The sequence below is a fragment of the Oncorhynchus kisutch genome, linkage group LG16 (assembly GCF_002021735.2).
Source record: "Oncorhynchus kisutch isolate 150728-3 linkage group LG16, Okis_V2, whole genome shotgun sequence".
NCBI lineage: Eukaryota > Metazoa > Chordata > Actinopteri > Salmoniformes > Salmonidae > Oncorhynchus > Oncorhynchus kisutch.
Window position 1 is genome coordinate 25,492,599 of NC_034189.2, and position 17,999 is coordinate 25,510,597.

Here is a 17,999-nt window from a genome sequence, read left to right on the forward strand (position 1 = left end):
TTGTCATTATGGGGTATTGTGTGTAGATTGATGAGGGGGGAAAAAATTTGCAATCAATTTTAGAATAAGGCTGTAACGCAACATGTGGAATAAGTCAAGGGATCAGAATACTTTCTGAATGCACTATATATCCCAACCAGAAGCCATGGATTACATCTACACTGAGCTAAAGGCTAGAGCTGCTGCTTTCAAGGAGCGGGACACAAATCCAGACACTTATAAGAAATCCCGCTATGACCTCCGACGAACCATTACAGGCAAAACGCCAATACAGGACTAAGATCAAATCCTACTAAACCGTATCTAGACACTTGTCAGATGTGGCAGGGCGTGCAAACTATCACGGATTACAAAGGGAAACCAAGCCGAGAGCTGCCCAGTGATGCGAGTCTACCAGATAAGCTAATTGCCGTCAATGCTCACTTCAAGGCAAGCAACACTGAACCATTCGTGAGAGCACCAGCTGTTCCGGATGACTGTGCTCACGCTCTCCATAGCCGATATGAGTAAGACCTTTTAACAGGTTAACATTCACACAGATTACCAGGATATGTATTCCGAGCATGAGCTGACCAGCTGGCTAGTATGACATTTTCAACCTCTCCCTGACCCAGTCTGTAATGCCTACATGTTTCAAGCAAACCACCATAGTCCCTGGGCCCAAGAATGCAAAGGTAATTTGTCTAAATGACTACTGCCCCATAGCACTCACATCTGTATCCATAAAATGCTTTGAAAGGTTAGTCATGGCTCACATTAACACAAGCATCCCAGACACCCTGGACCCACTCCAATTCGTTTACCGCTCCAAGAGATCCACAGATGACCCAATCTCTATTGTACTCCACACTTTCCCACTTGGACAAAAGGAACACTTAGGTGAGAATGCTGTTCATTGACTACTGCTCAGCCAGCATTCATGACCATAGTGCCCTCCAAGCTCATCACTAAGCTAAGGACCCTGGACTTCCTGACGGGCCATCCCCAGGTTGTGAGGGTAGGCAACGACACATACACAATGCTGACCCTCAACATGGGGGCACGTGCGCTTAGTCCCCTCCTGTACTCCCTGTTCACCCACAACTGCATGGCCATGCACGACTCCAACACCATCATTAAGTTTGCCGACGACACGACGGTGGTAGGCCTGATCACCCACGACGAGACAGCCTATAGGGAGGTCAGAGACCTGGCAGTTTATCTTGGACTACAAGAAACGAAGGGCCGAACATGGGCCCATTCACATTGGGCTATAGTGGAGTGGGACGAGAGCTTCAAGTTCCTCAGTGTCCACATCACAACAGTCTTGAAAAGGGCAAAACGCTTCTTCCCCCTCAGGAGAGTGAAAAGATTTAGCATGGGTCCCTCAGATTATTCTACAGCTGCACCATTGAGAGCATCTTGACTGGCTGCTCGGGATCCACTTGGCATCCAACCGCAAGGCACTACAAAGGGTAGTGCGTACGGCCTAGTACATCACTAGGGCCGGACTCCTTGCCATTCAGGACATCGAAACCAGGCTGTATCAGAAGAAAGCCACCCAAGTCAGACTGTTCGCCGAGTGCCAAGTCTGGGACCAAAAGGCTTCTGAACAACTTCTACACCTAAGCCATAAGACTGCTGAACAGTTAATCAAAATGGCTACCCGGACTATTTACATTGACCCACTTTATTTGCATTTATTTGCATTCTCTCTCCTGATTGCCTAGTCACTTTAACCAATACCTACATGTAGATACTACATTACCTCAACTACCTTGTAACCCTGCACATTGACTCGGTACTGGTACTCCTTGTATATAGCCTCATTACCGTAATTGCTGGACTATTAAGCGCACCTGAATATAAACCGCACCCAACGAATTATAAAAAAATATGTATTTTGTACATAAATAAGCCGCACATGTCTATAAGCCGCAGGTGCCTACCGGTACATTGAAACAAATGAACTTGGTCACTATCTTCCTCCTCCTGTGCACTGAAACCACTGAAGTCATCTCCTTCGGTGTCGGAGTTGAATAGCCTCAGAATTGCTTCATCCGATGTTGGATCGTTTTCATTGTCGCTCTCGTCACTTTCATCCGGAGGCAAATACCCCGCTGAGCTCATGCTGCCCCTTCAACACGCAGCAGTCTAGCCTTTCGAAACCCGTTGATTATAGTGGATTTTTTTTACAATGCTCCACGCTGTCAGGACCCACTGGCAGACTTGACCATAAGTTGCTCTTTGCATGTGGCCCGTTTTAGTGAAGGATTTCTCCCCACTTGTCATCCAAGCCTCCCACTGAACAAGGAGCGCCACCTTAAATGCATGATTTACACTGATGTCGAGTGGCTGCAAATACTTTGGGCCATCTGCTTTTCTTCCCTCTGAAAGATTTTGTTGTCTTTTTGCACTGAGTCAGTTCCTCACGCTGCTGTTTGCAAAGTCTTATCATCGACTCATTAAGGCCAAGCTCCCGTGCAGCAGCTCTATTTCCTTTTCCAACAGCGAGATCGATCGCCTTCAACTTGAAAGCTGCATCATATGCATTTCTCCGTGCCTTTGCCATGATGAGGGTGACAAAATTACTACCGTAATCAGAATGATGGGAAGTTTGAGCGCGCTCGATTTACGTCACATTATGTGACAGTGCTCAGTTTTTTGGCGGCATGAATCTTGTGAAAGCAGGAAAAATCCATAAATTAGCCGCGCCATTGTATAAATCGCGAGGTTCAAAGCGTGGGAATAAAGTAGCGGCTTATAGTCTGGAAATTACGGCAGTTATTTTATTGTATTACTATTTCCTACACACACACGCCCGTTCAAAAGCTTGGGGTCACACAGAAATGTCCTTGTTTTTGAAAGAAAAGCACATTTTTGTCCATTAAAATAACATAAAATTGATCAGAAAAACAGTGCAGACATTGTTAATGTTGTACATGACTATTGTAGCTGGAAACAGCTGATTTTTTATGGAATATCAACATAGGTGTACAGAGGCCCATTATCAGCATCACTCCTGTGTTCCAATGGCACCTTGTCTTAGCTAATCCAAGTTTATCATTTTATAAGGCTACTTGATCATTAAGAAACCCTTTTGCAATTATGTTAGCACAGCTGAAAACTGGCCTGATTAAAGAAGCAATAAAACTGGCCTTCTTTAGACTAGTTGAGTATCTGGAGCATCAGCATTTGTAGGTTCGATTACAGGCTCAAAATGTCCAGAAACAAATAACTTTCTTCTGAAACTCGTCAGTCTATTCTTGTTATGAGAAATGAAGGCTATTCCAGGCGAGAAATGGCCAAGAAACTGAAGATCTTGTACAACGCTGCAAACTACTCCCTTCACAGAACAGCGCAAACTGTCTCGTAACTAGAATAGAAAGAGGAGTGAGAGGCCCCGGTGCACAACTGAGCAAGCGGACAAGTACATTAGAGTGTCTAGTTTGAGAAACAGACGCCTCACAAGTCCTCAACAGGCAGCTTCATTAAATAGTACCCGCAAAACACCAGCCACAACATCAACAGTGAAGAGGTGACTCCGGGATGCTGGCCTTCTAGGCAGAGTTGCAAAGAAAAAGTCATATCTCAGACTGGCCAATGAAAAGAAAAGATTAAGATGGGCAAAAGAACAGACACTGGACAGAGGAACTTTGCCTAGAAGGCCAGCATCCTGGAGTCGCCTCTTCACTGTTGACGTTGAGACTGGTGTTTTGTAATTAATTGTAATCAAACCCAAATACTGATATTCCAGAAACTCAACTAGTCTAAAGGCCAGTTTTATTGCTTCTTTAATCAGGACAACCATTTTCAGCTGTGCTAACATAACTGCACATTGGTTTTCTAATAATCAATTAGCCTTTTAAAATTATAAACTTGGATTAGCTAACACAACGTGCCATTGGAACACAGGAGGGATGGTTTCTGATAATGGGCCTCTGTACGCCTATGTAGACATTCCATTAAAAGAAATCAGCCGTTTCCAGCTACAATAGTCATTTACAACATTAACAATGTCTACACTGTATTTCTGATCAATTTGATGTTATTTTAATGGACCAAAATGTGGTAGTGTATATTTGACTGCTTTCTAACTCTGCATTGTTGGGAATGGGTTCGTAAGTAAGCATTTCATGGTAAAATCTACAACTGTTGTATTCGGTGCATGTGACCAATACATTTTTATTTGGTTCAGAGCCTTAATTTGGCCTTAGTTTAAGTGTTCGCACATCCATGAGTCTCTCTGTGTGTGTGTGTGTGTGTGTGTGTGTGTGTGTACAGTTGAAGGTGGAAGTTCACATACACTTAGGTTGGAGTCATTAAAACTCGTTTTTCAACCACTCCACAAATTTCTTGTTAACAAACTATAGTTTTGGCAAGTCGGTTAGGACATCTGCTTTGTGCTTTACACAAGTAATTTTTACAACAATTGTTTACAGACAGATTCATTCACTGTATCACAATTCCAGTTGGTCAGAAGTTGACATACACTTTGTTGACTGTGCCTTTAAACAGCTTGGAAAATCCCAGAAAATGATGTCATGGCTTTAGAAGCTTCTGTTAGGCTAATTGACATAATTTGAGTCAATTGGAAGTTTACCTGTGGATGCATTTCAAGGCCTACCTTCCAACTCAGTGCCTCTTTTGCTTGACATCATGGGAAAATCAAAAGAAATCAGCCAAGACTTCAGAAACAAAAAATTGTAAACCTCCACAAGTCTCGATCATTCTTGGGAGCAATTTCCAAATGCCTGAACGTACCACGTTCATCTGTACAAACAATAGTACGCAAGTATAAACACCATGCAGCTGACATACCGCTCAGAAAGGAGACGGATTCTGTCTGCTAGAATTGAACGTACTTTGGTGCAAAAAGTGCAAATCAATCCCAGAACAACAGCAAAGGACCTTGTGAAGATGCTGGAGGAAACAGGTACAAAGTATCTATATTCACAGTAAAACGAGTCCTATATCGACATAACTTGAAAGAACTCTCAGCAAGGAAGAAGCCACTGCTCCAAAACCGCCATAAAAAAGCAGGACTACAGTTTGCAACTGCACATGGGGACAAAGATCGTACTATTTGGAGAAATGTCTTCTGGTCTGATGAAACAAAAATAGAACTGTTTGGCCATAATGCCCATCGTTATGTTTGGAGGAAAACTGGTGCACTTCACAAAATAGATGGCATCATCAGGGAGGAAAATTATGTGGATATCCTGAAGCAACATCTCAACATCAGTCAGGAAGTTAAAGCTTGGTCACAAATTGGTCTTCCAAATGGACAATGACCCAAAGCATACTTCCAAAGTTGTGACAAAATGGCTTAAGGACAACAAAGTCAAGGTATTGGAGTGACCATCACAAAGCCCTTACCTCAATCCCATAGAACATTTATGGGCAGAAATTTAAAAAAGTGTATAAGTGCAAGGAGGCCTAGAAACCTGACTCAGTTACACCAGCTATGTCAAGAGGAATGGGCCAAAATTCACCCAAATTATTGTTGGAAGCTTGTGGAAGGCAACCTGAAACATTTGAGCCAAGTTTTAAAAAATTCAAGGCAATGCTACCAAATACTATTGAGTGTATGTAAACTTCTCACACACTGGGAATGTGATGAAATAAATAAAAGCTTAAATAAATCATTCTCTCTACTATTATTCTGACATTTCAAATTCTTAAAATAAAGTGGTGATCCTAACTGACCTAAGACAGGGAATTTTTACTAGGATTAAATGTCAGGAATTGTGAAAAACTGAGTTTAAATGTATTTGGCTAAGGTGTATGTAAAACTCTGACTTCAACTGTATGTATGTATGTATGGTTGAAGTCAGAAGTTTACATATAGAAGTTTACATACAACTGAGTTTAAATACATTTAAACTCAGTTTTTCACAATTCCTGACATTTAATCCTAGTAAAAATTCCCAACTGTATGTGTGTATGTAGTACCTCCCAGCAGCAGCAGCACCATGAGGTCGGAGGCTGTTTTGAGCTGCGCCACATCCTCCTCCCGCACTCCATCCACTGTGTGAACTACCACATCTAACAGACACTCCACCAGGCCGGCCTCCACCAACTGTAGCTTGATCACATCTGAGAGACAGAAGAGAGAGAGAGAGAGCAAGACAGACAGACAGACAGAAATTCAGTTAGACAGAATTAACAATGACATACACTGCTCAAAAAAATAAAGGGAACACTAAAATAACATCCTAGATCTGAATGAATGAAATATTCTTATTAAATACTTTATTATTTACATAGTTGAATGTGCTGACAACAAAATCACACAAAAATGATCAATGGAAATCAAATTTATCAACCCATGGAGGTCTGGATTTGGAGTCACACTCAAAATTAAAGTGGAAAACCACACTACAGGCTGATCCAACTTTGATGTAATGTCCTTAAAACAAGTCAGAATGAGGCTCAGTAGTGTGTGTGGTCTCCATGTGCCTGTATGACCTCCCTACAACGCCTAGGCATGCTCCTGATGAGGTGGCGGATGGTCTCCTGATGGATCTCCTCCCAGACCTGGACTAAAGCATCCGCCAACTCCTGGACAGTCTGTGGTGCAACATGGCGTTGGTGGATGGAGCGAGACATGATGTCCCAGATGTGCTCAATTGGATTCAGGTCTGGGGAACGGGCGGGCCAGTCCATAGCATCAATGCCTTCCTCTTGCAGGAACTGCTGACACACTCCAGCCACATGAGGTCTAGCATGGTCTTGCATTAGGAGGAACCCAGGGCCAACCACACCAGCATATGGTCTCACAAGGGGTCTGAGGATCTAATGTCAGTACCTCAGCCTACCTCTTGCGAGCACATGGAGGGCTGTGCAGGCCCCCCAAAGAAATGCCACCCCACACCATGACTGACCCACCGCCAAACCGGTCATGCTGGAGGATGTTGCGTTCTCCACGGCGTCTCCAGACTGTCACGTCTGTCACATGTGCTCAGTGTGAACCTGCTTTCATCTGTGAAGAGCACAGGGAGCCAGTGGCGAATTTGCCAATCTTGGTGTTCTCTGGCAAATGCCAAACGACCTGCACGGTGTTGGGCTGTAAGCACAACCCCCACCTGTGAACGTCGGGCCCTCATACCACCCTCATGGAGTCTGTTTCTGACCGTTTGAACAGACACATGCACATTTGTGGCCTGCTGGAGGTCATTTTGCAGGGCTCTGGCAGTGCTCCTCCTGCTCCTCCTTGCACAAAGGCGGAGGTAGCGGTCCTGCTGCTGGGTTGTTGCCCTCCTACGGCCTCCTCCACGTCTCCTGATGTACTGGCCTGTCTCCTGGCGCCTCCATGCTCTGGACACTATGCTGACAGACACAGCAAACCTTCTTGCCACATCTCGCATTGATGTGCCATCCTGGATGAGCTGCACTACCTGAGCCACTTGTGTGGGTTGTAGACTCCGTCTCATGCTACCACTAGAGTGAAAGCACCGCCAGCATTCAAAAGTGACCAAAACATCAGCCAGGAAGCATAGGAACTGAGAAGTGGTCTGTGGTCCCCACCTGCAGAACCACTCCTTTATTGGGGGTGTCTTGCTAAATGCCTATAATTTCCACCTGTTGTCTATTCCATTTGCACAACAGCATGTGAAATTTAATGTCAATCAGTGTTGCTTCCTAAGTGGACAGTTTGATTTCACAGAAGTGTGATTGACTTGGAGTTACATTGTGTTGTTTAAGTGTTCCCTTTATTTTTTTGAGCAGTGTAGTTAATCCTATGGTGAGAACGAGCACCGCCTGGTCATGCACGCTGTGAAAAGATGTAAAGTCAGCAGTTTATCAACAACTTGTGACACACACACAGCATCTCTCCCACAGACACACGCCAGGTTTGTTTATACACCCCACTTATATATATATGACATACATCATTGTCTGTTTTTTTGTCCAGCAAAAGTACAACTAAAATCAACTATTTCAGAAGCTTTGTGCATTTCTTGACTCCCATTGGCTTCATCCAAAATTCTCCGACACGAAATCCCAGTGTGCCGGCAGTCTTTTCTTTTTTAGGATGCATACCTTACTTGTGATGTTTACTTTGCGATTATTACTTTTTCGGACCTAATTCCACTTCCCCTGCTCGAGTGTCAAAGGGTCCAGACATAGGTGCATGTCTCTAGTCTACTCTGCACTGGGGTAATCATTATGAAACATCATGTTGGTCTTCGTTTTGTTTTTCAAAAGTGCGAGTGAGTCATGAGACTGGTAGCAGCACCCTTGGCGTTCCTTTTAAGGCAGTAGACATCTCAACTGTAACATAAATATGTCTTAGATAATGAAGATGTGTGAGTACATATATATATATATATATATATGATTCAAACCTAGATAAAATGGTGATTGATGCACTGGCCTATTGTGCTGTGCCATCTAAGGAATAACCTTAAAAGCCAGTACTACTATGTAAGGAAGGTCAGTCTTTCCTGGCAGGAAGACAAAGTGAGAAACAGGAGGGTGGTATAGACGACAGTTGGTTCATCAAGACATGCATGGTAGCAGGGTGAACTTCATTAAAACAACATCCATTTAACTTGTTCAAATACCGGTTGCATGCAGTCAACTCAAGAACATGGATATGACCTGGAAGTCCTGGCTCACTCAAGGAATCCCACTTGTGGTGATCATTTTCAATAAACATCTGGGGACAAGTGTTTTGAATGACCTACTTATAACCTAAATTGGAACGCAGTGGCTGTACAGTAACATGCTATACATGATTTCTGAGCTCTGGGTCTTCATTTCACAGCTCTGCATGGGTTTTGACTGACGGCCATTCTGAACTTGAGCACCACGCGCAAAGTTGCCCCATCCCTCCCGCTAATTGGGTAACCTTTGCAAACGTTTTGTTGTCTGAGTGAGGGAATTGCTGTAAATTACGAGGACTTGATGTATTTTGAAAGATGAGACGTTGAGGATAATAAATACAGCTTTTAATACTGCTATCATGGTTATGCATATGCTTTCCATAATTCTTCTGTAAGAAACATTACAATTTAGCCCTATCCATATATGCCAATTAAACTGAAATTGCGGGTGTCAAGGTCATACAAAATAGCAAGCTGTTACTTGAATTTCCTGAAACGCTTCACTGTGTGTTTATTTTTCTGTTGTTGTGTTCATCCTGTTGAGGTGTGGGGTAGAGGCCTTCACGGGTCCAAAATAAACTGACCCATCCTGTAATGGACCTGGGACTTTTGAGAAAGAGAAAAAGAGAGAGAAAGAGAGAAAAAGAACGAGAGAAAAAGAGCGATTTATATATATATATATATATATATATATATATATAAATATAAGACCCGTTCTGAACGGACCAGAGGACAACTAGACCCATTCCGTATAGATCCGGTAGGTTCAATCTTTAAGCTACTTTATTAACCAGAGCTGATAAGGTCTGAGGGAGGGAAAGTAGCGAGAGGTGATGCTCTAGCAGGAGTTGTGCAGTGTCTGTAGGCTACTGTGAGTGTAAGCAAGTGACATGGTGAGCAGGGAGAGGCCAACAACAACAACAAGCTACATGTGCCACTCTCGTGAAAAGCAAGAACAGAATCTCTCACACACACACACACACACACAAACACGGAACCCGGATCGTGTGTTGGGTATTCAGGTGGATCGGTGAAAACTTCTAGTGTAGGTTACAAATCAATATGCATTGTTTTATTGTACCAACTCCGCAGATTGTCCGATCTGAAAAATGTATAGGCTAAATAATGCTAAATGCTTCACTTGTGGGGGGAGGCCTTGGTGAATGCAATCTACAGTCTCTGGCCCCACCCTACATGACACAGAAATGAAGTGCTTATGTCACACAAATGACTTGGTTCCGTTGTCACCCACAAAACAAGGGTTAACTTATAACGGAGCCTATTCCTCATACAGCAGTATTGTCAAAGATAGGAGAGAAGGATACAGGGTTCATACAGGGTTTAAATCAGGATATGTCAAAGGAAGGCCCGAAAAAAATTGACAAAGACTCCAGCCACCCAAGCCATAGACTGTTCACTCTGCTACTGTCTGGCAAACGGTACCGGGGCTCTCGGGCCAATAGGCTCCGAGACAGATTCTATCCCCAATCCATAAGACTGCTCAATAGCCAGACTGTTAAAGTAAATAGTCAATGAATGGTACGCCAACTATCTGCACTGACCCTACGCACATTCACAAGACATTATAAATACACATACATACTGACATAACAAAAACAAACATATTACACACTTTTACACTCATCATTTGCTGCTTCTACACTGTTGTTTATTTTACTCTTATTATCTATCCTGATGTCTAGTCACTTTACCCCGCCTTCATGTACATATCTACCTCAAATACCATATTATTATCTATCCTGATGCCTAGTCACGAAACCCTGCCTTCATGTACATATGTACCTCAAATAGCTTATTATCTATCCTGATGCCTAGTCACGAAACCCTGCCTTCATGTACATATGTACCTCAAATAGCTTATTATCTATCCTGATGCCTAGTCACGAAACCCTGCCTTCATGTACATATCTACCTCAAATACCATATTATTATCTATCCTCATTCCTAGTCACGAAACCCTGCCTTCATGTACATATGTACCTCAAATAGCTTATTATCTATCCTGATGCCTAGTCACGAAACCCTGCCTTCATGTACATATGTACCTCAAATAGCTTATTATCTATCCTGATGCCTAGTCACGAAACCCTGCCTTCATGTACATATCTACCTCAAATTACGTATTATTATCTATTCTGATGCCTAGTCACTATACACTGCCTTCATTTCCAGTTGAAGTTGGAAGTTTACATACACCTTAGCCAAATACATTTAAACTCAGCTTTCCACAATTCCTGACATTTAATCTGAGTAAAAATTCCTGTCTTAGGTCAGTTAGGATCACCACTTTATTTTAAGAATGTGAAATCTCAGAATAACAGTAGAGAGAATGATTTATTTCAGCTTTTATTTCTTTCACCACATTCCCAGTGGGTCAGAAGTTTACATACACTCAGTTACTATTTGGTAGCATTGCCTTTAAATTGTTTAACCTGGGTCAAACGTTTCGGGTAGCCTTCCACAAGCTTCCCACAATAAGTTGGGTGAATTTTGGCCCATTCCTCCTGACAGAGCTGGTGTAACTGAGTCAGGTTTGTAGGCCTCCTTGTTCGCACACGCTTTTTCAGTTCTGCCCAAAAATGTTCTATAGGATTGAGGTCAGGGCATTGTGATGGCCACTCCAATAAATTGACTTTGTTGTCCTTAAGCCATTTTGCCACAACTTTCAAAGTATGCTTTGGAAGTAGAACCATTTGCGACCAAGCTTTAACTTCCTGACTGATGTCTTGAGATGTTGCTTCAATATATCCACAATTCTCCGTCCTCATGATGACATCTATTTTGTGAAGTGCATCAGGCCCTCCTGCAGCAAAGCACCCCCACAACATGATGCCGCCACCCCCGTGCATCACGGTTGGGATGGTGTTCTTCGGCTTGCAAGCCTCCCCCTTTTTCCTCCAAACATAACGATGGGCATTATGGCCAAACAGTTCTATTTTTGTTTCATCAGACCAGAAGACATTTCTCCAAAAAGTCTGATCATTGTCCCCATGTGCAGTTGCAAACCGTAGTCTGGCTTTTTATGGCGGTTTTGAAGTGGTGGCTTCTTCCTTGCTGAGCGGCCTTTCAAGTTATGTCGATATAAGACTTGTTTTACTGTGGATATAGATACTTTTGTACTTGTTTCCTCCAGCATCATCACAAGGTCTTTTGCTGTTGTTCTGGGATTGATTTGCACTTTTTGCATCAAAGTACTTCATCTCTAGGAGACAGAACACGTTTCCTTCCTGAGCGGTATGATGGCTGCGTGGTCCCATGGTGTTTATACTTGCGTACAATTGTTTGTATAGATGAACGTGGTACCTTCTGTCGTTTGGAAATTGCTCTCAAGGATGATCCAGACTTGTGGAGGTCTACAATTTTGTTTCTGAGGTCTTGGCTGATTTCTTTAGATTTTTCCATAATGTCAAGCAAAGAGGCACTGAGTTTGAAAGTAGGCCTTGAAATACACCCACAGGTACACCTCCAATTGACTCAAATGATGTCAATTAGCCTTGTCAGCAGCTTCTAAAGCCATGACATCATGTTCTGGAATTTTCCAAGCTGTTTAAAGGCACAGTCAACTTAGTGTATGCAAACTTCTGACCCACTGGAATAAACGTTGTGCGTGATAAAGTGAATTATAAGTAAAATAATCTGTCTGTAAACAATTCTTGGAAGAATTACTTGTGTCATGCACAAAGTAGATGTCCTAACCGACTTGCCAAAACTATAGTTTCTTAACAAGAAATTTGTGGAGTGGTTGAAAAACTAGTTAATGACTCCAACCTAAGTGTATGTGAACTTCCGACTTCAACTGTATCTACCTCAAATATCTCGTACCTCTGCACATTGATCCGCTACTGTATAGCTCCATTCTTGTGTATTTTATTTTATTCCTTGAGTTTCTATTTTATTTTTAAACTCTGCATCGTTGAGAAGGGCTTGTAAGCAAGCATTTCAAGATAAAGTCTACACCAGTTGTATTTGGCACGTGACAAATAAAATTGGATTTGATTTGTATGAAGGGAGAAAGAGATTAAAATATGCTTGAGTCTAGGATTGTATTGTGTATGTGTGCATGCGACAGAGAGGGATAGAGAGAGACCGAAAGAGAGAGAGACTTTTCTCTGGAGTAGAGTTAAGTAGGATGTTGTCTAGGAGACTGGCAGAATGGGAGAATCCACTGTGCTGCCCAGAATGATAACAGTCAGTGACTCTCTCTCACACACACACACACACACTGTATCACACTATCCTTCTCCCCCACCCACACACTATTCCAAGCATGCTCTTTTTTTGTGCTAAAAACAGCTGACACATTTTCATACAGCAGCCTCAGCCTCTTCCTGACAGCTAAGGATGCGCGTGCCGCTTCACTCCAATGATCAGTTACCAAGGCCACAGGTGACTCCACATAATGTAGTCCCGAGTGCCGTGAGTGAGAATTCAGAGGAAAATACACAGTGTGAAATACATTCAACTGGTAACCGCAATTCTCCCTTTAAATGATCCTCATATAATTCAATAAAATCACTCTGCGTACGCATTGAAGCCAGGATATGTCTTTACTTGGTTTTAGGCACTGACCCAAATATTGCAGTGGTGGCTATATTTATTTTGCTGTTCCAATGTGCAGTGTGACTTCAACAAAGGTAGGTTCCTCGCCAAACTGTGACTTCAACTAATTCATTATTCACTTCTGACAAAGGGGAGTTAAAAAAAATCTGAACTAGATCATTTCTAATGTGCATGCACGCCCCACACAGACCACTGTTTCTGCATGCTTATTTGACGTGTAATCATGGCTAATGGAAATGGCCATATGGATGCAAATCATTTGCAATGCTAATTCTACAACATCAAAACACTGGCTCAATAATTCAGTACTATATTCCTGTACCCCAACTAGGTTTGGGCGGAATACCGTTTACTGAGGTATTTTGAAATACAGACGTTTTTTTTTTTTTTACGGTATTGAAAATCATATCTACATGAATACATTCATTACGGATAGTCCTGAATGAATTGTGTATAATGAGGAGTGAGAAAGTCAAAGATCACACACCGCAGCCATGCGAACCTCTCACCATTACCAATAACACTCAGCACTTTCTCAGTCATCATCATTCGCGATTCATTCAGGATTATCCACAATCATGGTAGCATCCACATGAAGGTAGAAGTGTTTAGAAACATATTCTACTCTTAATTACAATAAGTGGCTCCAACAAGACAATAAATAATTTACTATTCATTTCAATTGGTCACAAAATAAACTCGGAAACAGAACCAAAATGAACTGAAACCAAAATGAGTCACAAGCTTGATGTAAACACTGCGTGTTAGGAATATGGGACCAAACACTAAACTTCTGACTACTTTATTTATAATAATCTTTATGGGTGTCAAACATTTTGAGAAAATATTTTGTTTAGCATGTTAGGTAAAATATAAAATTGTTAAACAAAATCTATTTCTCTGAGAAATTAATTGTATTAGTATAAAATAATAGAATTTCCCCAGATTTTTTGAGCACACAGTATAGCTCAGTATTTACATTTTTTATTTTACACAGTTATTATTGCTTAAGGGTGTCAATCATACAGTTATTATTGCTTAAGGGTGTCAATCATACAGTTATTATTGCTTTAAGGGTGTCAATCATACAGTTATTATTGCTTAAGGTTGTCAATCATACAGTTATTATTGCTTTAAGGGTGTCAATCATACAGTTATTATTGCTTAAGGGTGTCAATCATACAGTTATTATTGCTTTAAGGGTGTCAATCATTTCAGACCCCACTGCACTTACACAGTATGACATCACATTCCCCTGACAACAGTATGTGGATCGGAAAATAACTCCCGCCTACTGTATTATATGTTGACATTTGATAATTGTAACCCGACTTGCCCGTCTTAATCACCTCTGTAGGGATAAATAAAGTTGTATGGAATTACCGTTCTCAGCGAGTGGAGCCAGGACCTCAAAGATCATCTCCTTCTTCTCGTGCTCCGCTTGCCTCTGGAAAAGACGCACCAGCTCCTCGGCGATGTTCGTTGAGGCAAACTGCTCCTTGCTCGACTCTGCAGAGAGGGAAGGAAAAGTTCAATCAAGACGACATGACTGGTCCAGTCTGTTTGGGATTCAGCGGAATCTTCCCGCGTTTATTCATCATCGTAACGATGAGCACCAGGCTAGCTAGCGAAGACAGACACTGGAATCGGTTCTGTCCCCGGTTTATATATGACAAAAAATGTGAAGCGAGTCACCATTCAACTTCCTACTAGGGTTGACAGTTTTGAATTATACGGCAAGATAAAAAATATATGGTACGCTTTTGTTATCTATGCCGATATGGTATGGTATCTTGGATTACATATCGATGGTAGGTTTATGCTCAAAATCCCAGACAGTATTGTAGAAAAACTGAACCGCAACCGGAATGGCAGATCAACAGTGTTCTGATGTGTGTACCCACAGAATTAGAACGCTACATCTACGGTAGGCATACTCACCGAGCTCGGCAAGGTTTCCGAAGGCAATGAGGCACATCTCTGTGAGGGCTGTGTTGTCAGAGTGGAGCCCCAGCAACTTCACCAGGGTGGGGATCACTCCCATGTTGATCAGCTGGGCCTGCAAGGAGTCTGGAGAGGACACAGGGGGAATAACAAAGGGGAGGTATGAGCACTGCCATCTAGAGTTTGGGAGTTTAAATTACATTAAGGCCAGTGCGGGGGGGGGGGGGTCTGTGTGTGTGTGTGTGTGTGTGTGTGTGTGTGTGTGTGTGTGTGTGTGTGTGTGTGTGTGTGTGTGTGTGTGTGTGTGTGTGTGTGTGTGTGTGTGTGTGTGTGTGTGTTTAAAAGTGTAATCAAGCCAAAAGGGAGGTGTCAAGAAATAATTCCAAAGTCTTAAAATAAGAGTCTCAAGAGGATTGTAAAAGGCCATTTCTAAACAAAAAGGCCTTTTAGCAACAAGAGTTGCTGCAAACAAAGAAAGAAATCTGCGCAGTTGTTTTCTATTTGCATAATGTAGACAAGCTATATATTGTCCTTAAGGTCCATGTCATGTACAACACGTCAGAGAGCAGATGTATTTCCCTGGATATAGTAAGCTCTGCAAAACCAGCTCGCGCCTATAGAGGGGAGATAGGAGAAAGAGTTGATTAAGTTCATTTTAAAAGATGACCGACACTGACAAACAAACAGATGACAAAGGAAGGATGGATGAAGAGAGAGGAAGGGGTGGAGGGGGGGGGGGGGGGGGGAGAAGTAAAAAGAAGGGACAAATGAATGAATAAGCACATTTTAAACACAAAAAGATAGAGATTAAAAGGGTATAAGGAGGAAGGGAGGGGAAGCGAGTGAGTGAGGGAGAAAGGAAGGAAGTAACCAATTGATAAAAAGTTATCTTGGTGAATTAACGAGGGTCCTCGCTGAAATACAGGTGAGGTTTGTTATTCTTTCAAAACATTAACCATAATCCACATTATGCCTCGACACAACCACAGGCCTTACGGGAGGTGAGCGAACTCCAGGACATAAACCAACTTGGGTCACAAAGTTATCATGACCCAAAATCTCAAAAAAATAAATAACATTTACAAATTCTATTTGTTAGGGAATGTCAAACAAGGCCTTGTAGAAATAATTGTCAATTTGCACAGCCGCTGTAAAAACCATTGGATGTGCGGATCCTCCTATAAATATTAGTGAAGGTTACATTATAGCTGTGGTGACAGTTTACAAACAGCCAGCTGAAGGGAGCGGGCCGCTGGCGGCCACAGAAACTCATTTGCATGGTGTAATTGCAAAATGCTCCGGCCCGCGATGTGCAGAGTGGATCAACTCCATTACTCTGACGTGTTAGATTCCGTAGCCCTGGGTAGAGGACAAGACCGTGGTCGCTCTCCTCTCTTTACAGTTCCAAGGACGTGTAGCGCATGTGGTAATTGTACGCACTATTATCAACTAGCCGATCAGTACTATTTTTTGTTTTACCGATTTGTCAAAATCAAGTCGCGGGCCAGAAAAAGGTCACTTCTTTGAAAATATATAGGGCAATGATCATACTTTCTATCTAGTTTAAGATGTTCAAGTGCGTTTGATTATGACTCACATATGTCAAACAGAACATTCACGATGTTCAAGTGCGTTTGATTATGACAAACAGAACATTCACGATGTTCAAGTGCGTTTGATTATGACAAACAGAACATTCACGATGTTCAAGTGCGTTTGATTATGACAAACAGAACATTCACGATGTTCAAGTTTGGACCAGAGTGTTTTTTTGTTGTTGAACCAAAACAATAATTCCCCCCTCCAATGGGCTGGATTGAATGGGCTCATGGGCAAGGCCATAGTTTGCCTACACCTGGTCTAGAGGCTATATGAAGTGTTTCCCTCCTGTTTTCTCAAGCGTCCTTCCCATGGAGCGACGAGAAATGGCCTTATTCAAAGCTAAACAGATTAGTCCATAAATAACCATAATTGAGAGAAAACATGTCTGTGTGAGATATTTAAAAATGGGATTTGACTTGAGGCTTTGCTGAACCCCGTGAAGTGGTTTCATTTAGTGCCCTGATAGTGGTGCGTGGCGGCTGGGGCTAAACGTTGGTGGCACCGGAAGAAGCACCGCTATAAAGCAGAGGACAGTGTAATCAACATATAAATAGAATTCTACCCATCATGGAACATTGACTTGAATGGGGATGTCCGTTCTAATAAATACATTTCTACTGAGTAATCACAGCACTGTTTAATGTCTGATGATTGGATCGCAGATCATTGGGTTATGGAGAGAAAATCCACTTAGCGCCATGTTTAATTGTGGGAAAGAAAAATTTGACATTGAGAGCCTTAGGGGTAAATTTTGAGCTGTCTCATGTGCCTCCCCTGAACGCCACGTTTTCGTACACATTTATTTTTCCTCAGTCTATTTTGGTGAGTGACCTTGGACTGGTCAGGGATCATACGAGAGAGGCGATAGATCGAAAAGTAATTACTGTTCCGCATCTCACCCACTGAGGAGAAGAAAAAAAACTTGGGCCATTCATTAATTATTTACAAGATTCAGAGAGCAGCAGTACATCATGGAAACACCCGTGAGCATCCCTCTCTCTAAACCACGAACCAGCCTTGGGTAGATTCATTCATGCAAACCTTAGCAAAACATTTTGCAACAGAGAGTGTTTTGCAATGAAAACGAGTTTCTAATTGGACAAATTCAGAGAGATCTCGCTCGGTTTCTGCCCATTTGCTTCCTAGTGAATACACTTCTGGTGAACCAACAGTCCAACCAAGACCACAACTCAACTTTCTGCACTGGGTTCCAGTTACATTTTCTACTAACTTTAAAGATGTTAGGGTTGTACGTGTACAGTAACTTGCAAAAGAAAATGT

General features: G+C 42.2%; 1 protein-coding gene across 10 annotated transcripts in view; it reads right to left on the minus strand.

The window, feature by feature from the left end:
* The window catches only part of LOC109906526 (rap1 GTPase-GDP dissociation stimulator 1-like), a 60,633-nt gene that overhangs the window by 10,626 nt on the left and 32,008 nt on the right, over nt 1-17,999 (minus strand). For all 10 annotated transcript variants that reach the window (XM_031792097.1, XM_020504262.2, XM_031792095.1 and 7 more), the window contains 3 exons: nt 15,114-15,242; nt 14,556-14,681; nt 5,935-6,078 (listed from right to left, as the gene is read on the minus strand). In XM_031792097.1, the coding sequence (XP_031647957.1) occupies nt 5,935-6,078; nt 14,556-14,681; nt 15,114-15,242 (399 nt within the window). The remainder of the gene's footprint in view (nt 1-5,934; nt 6,079-14,555; nt 14,682-15,113; nt 15,243-17,999) is intronic.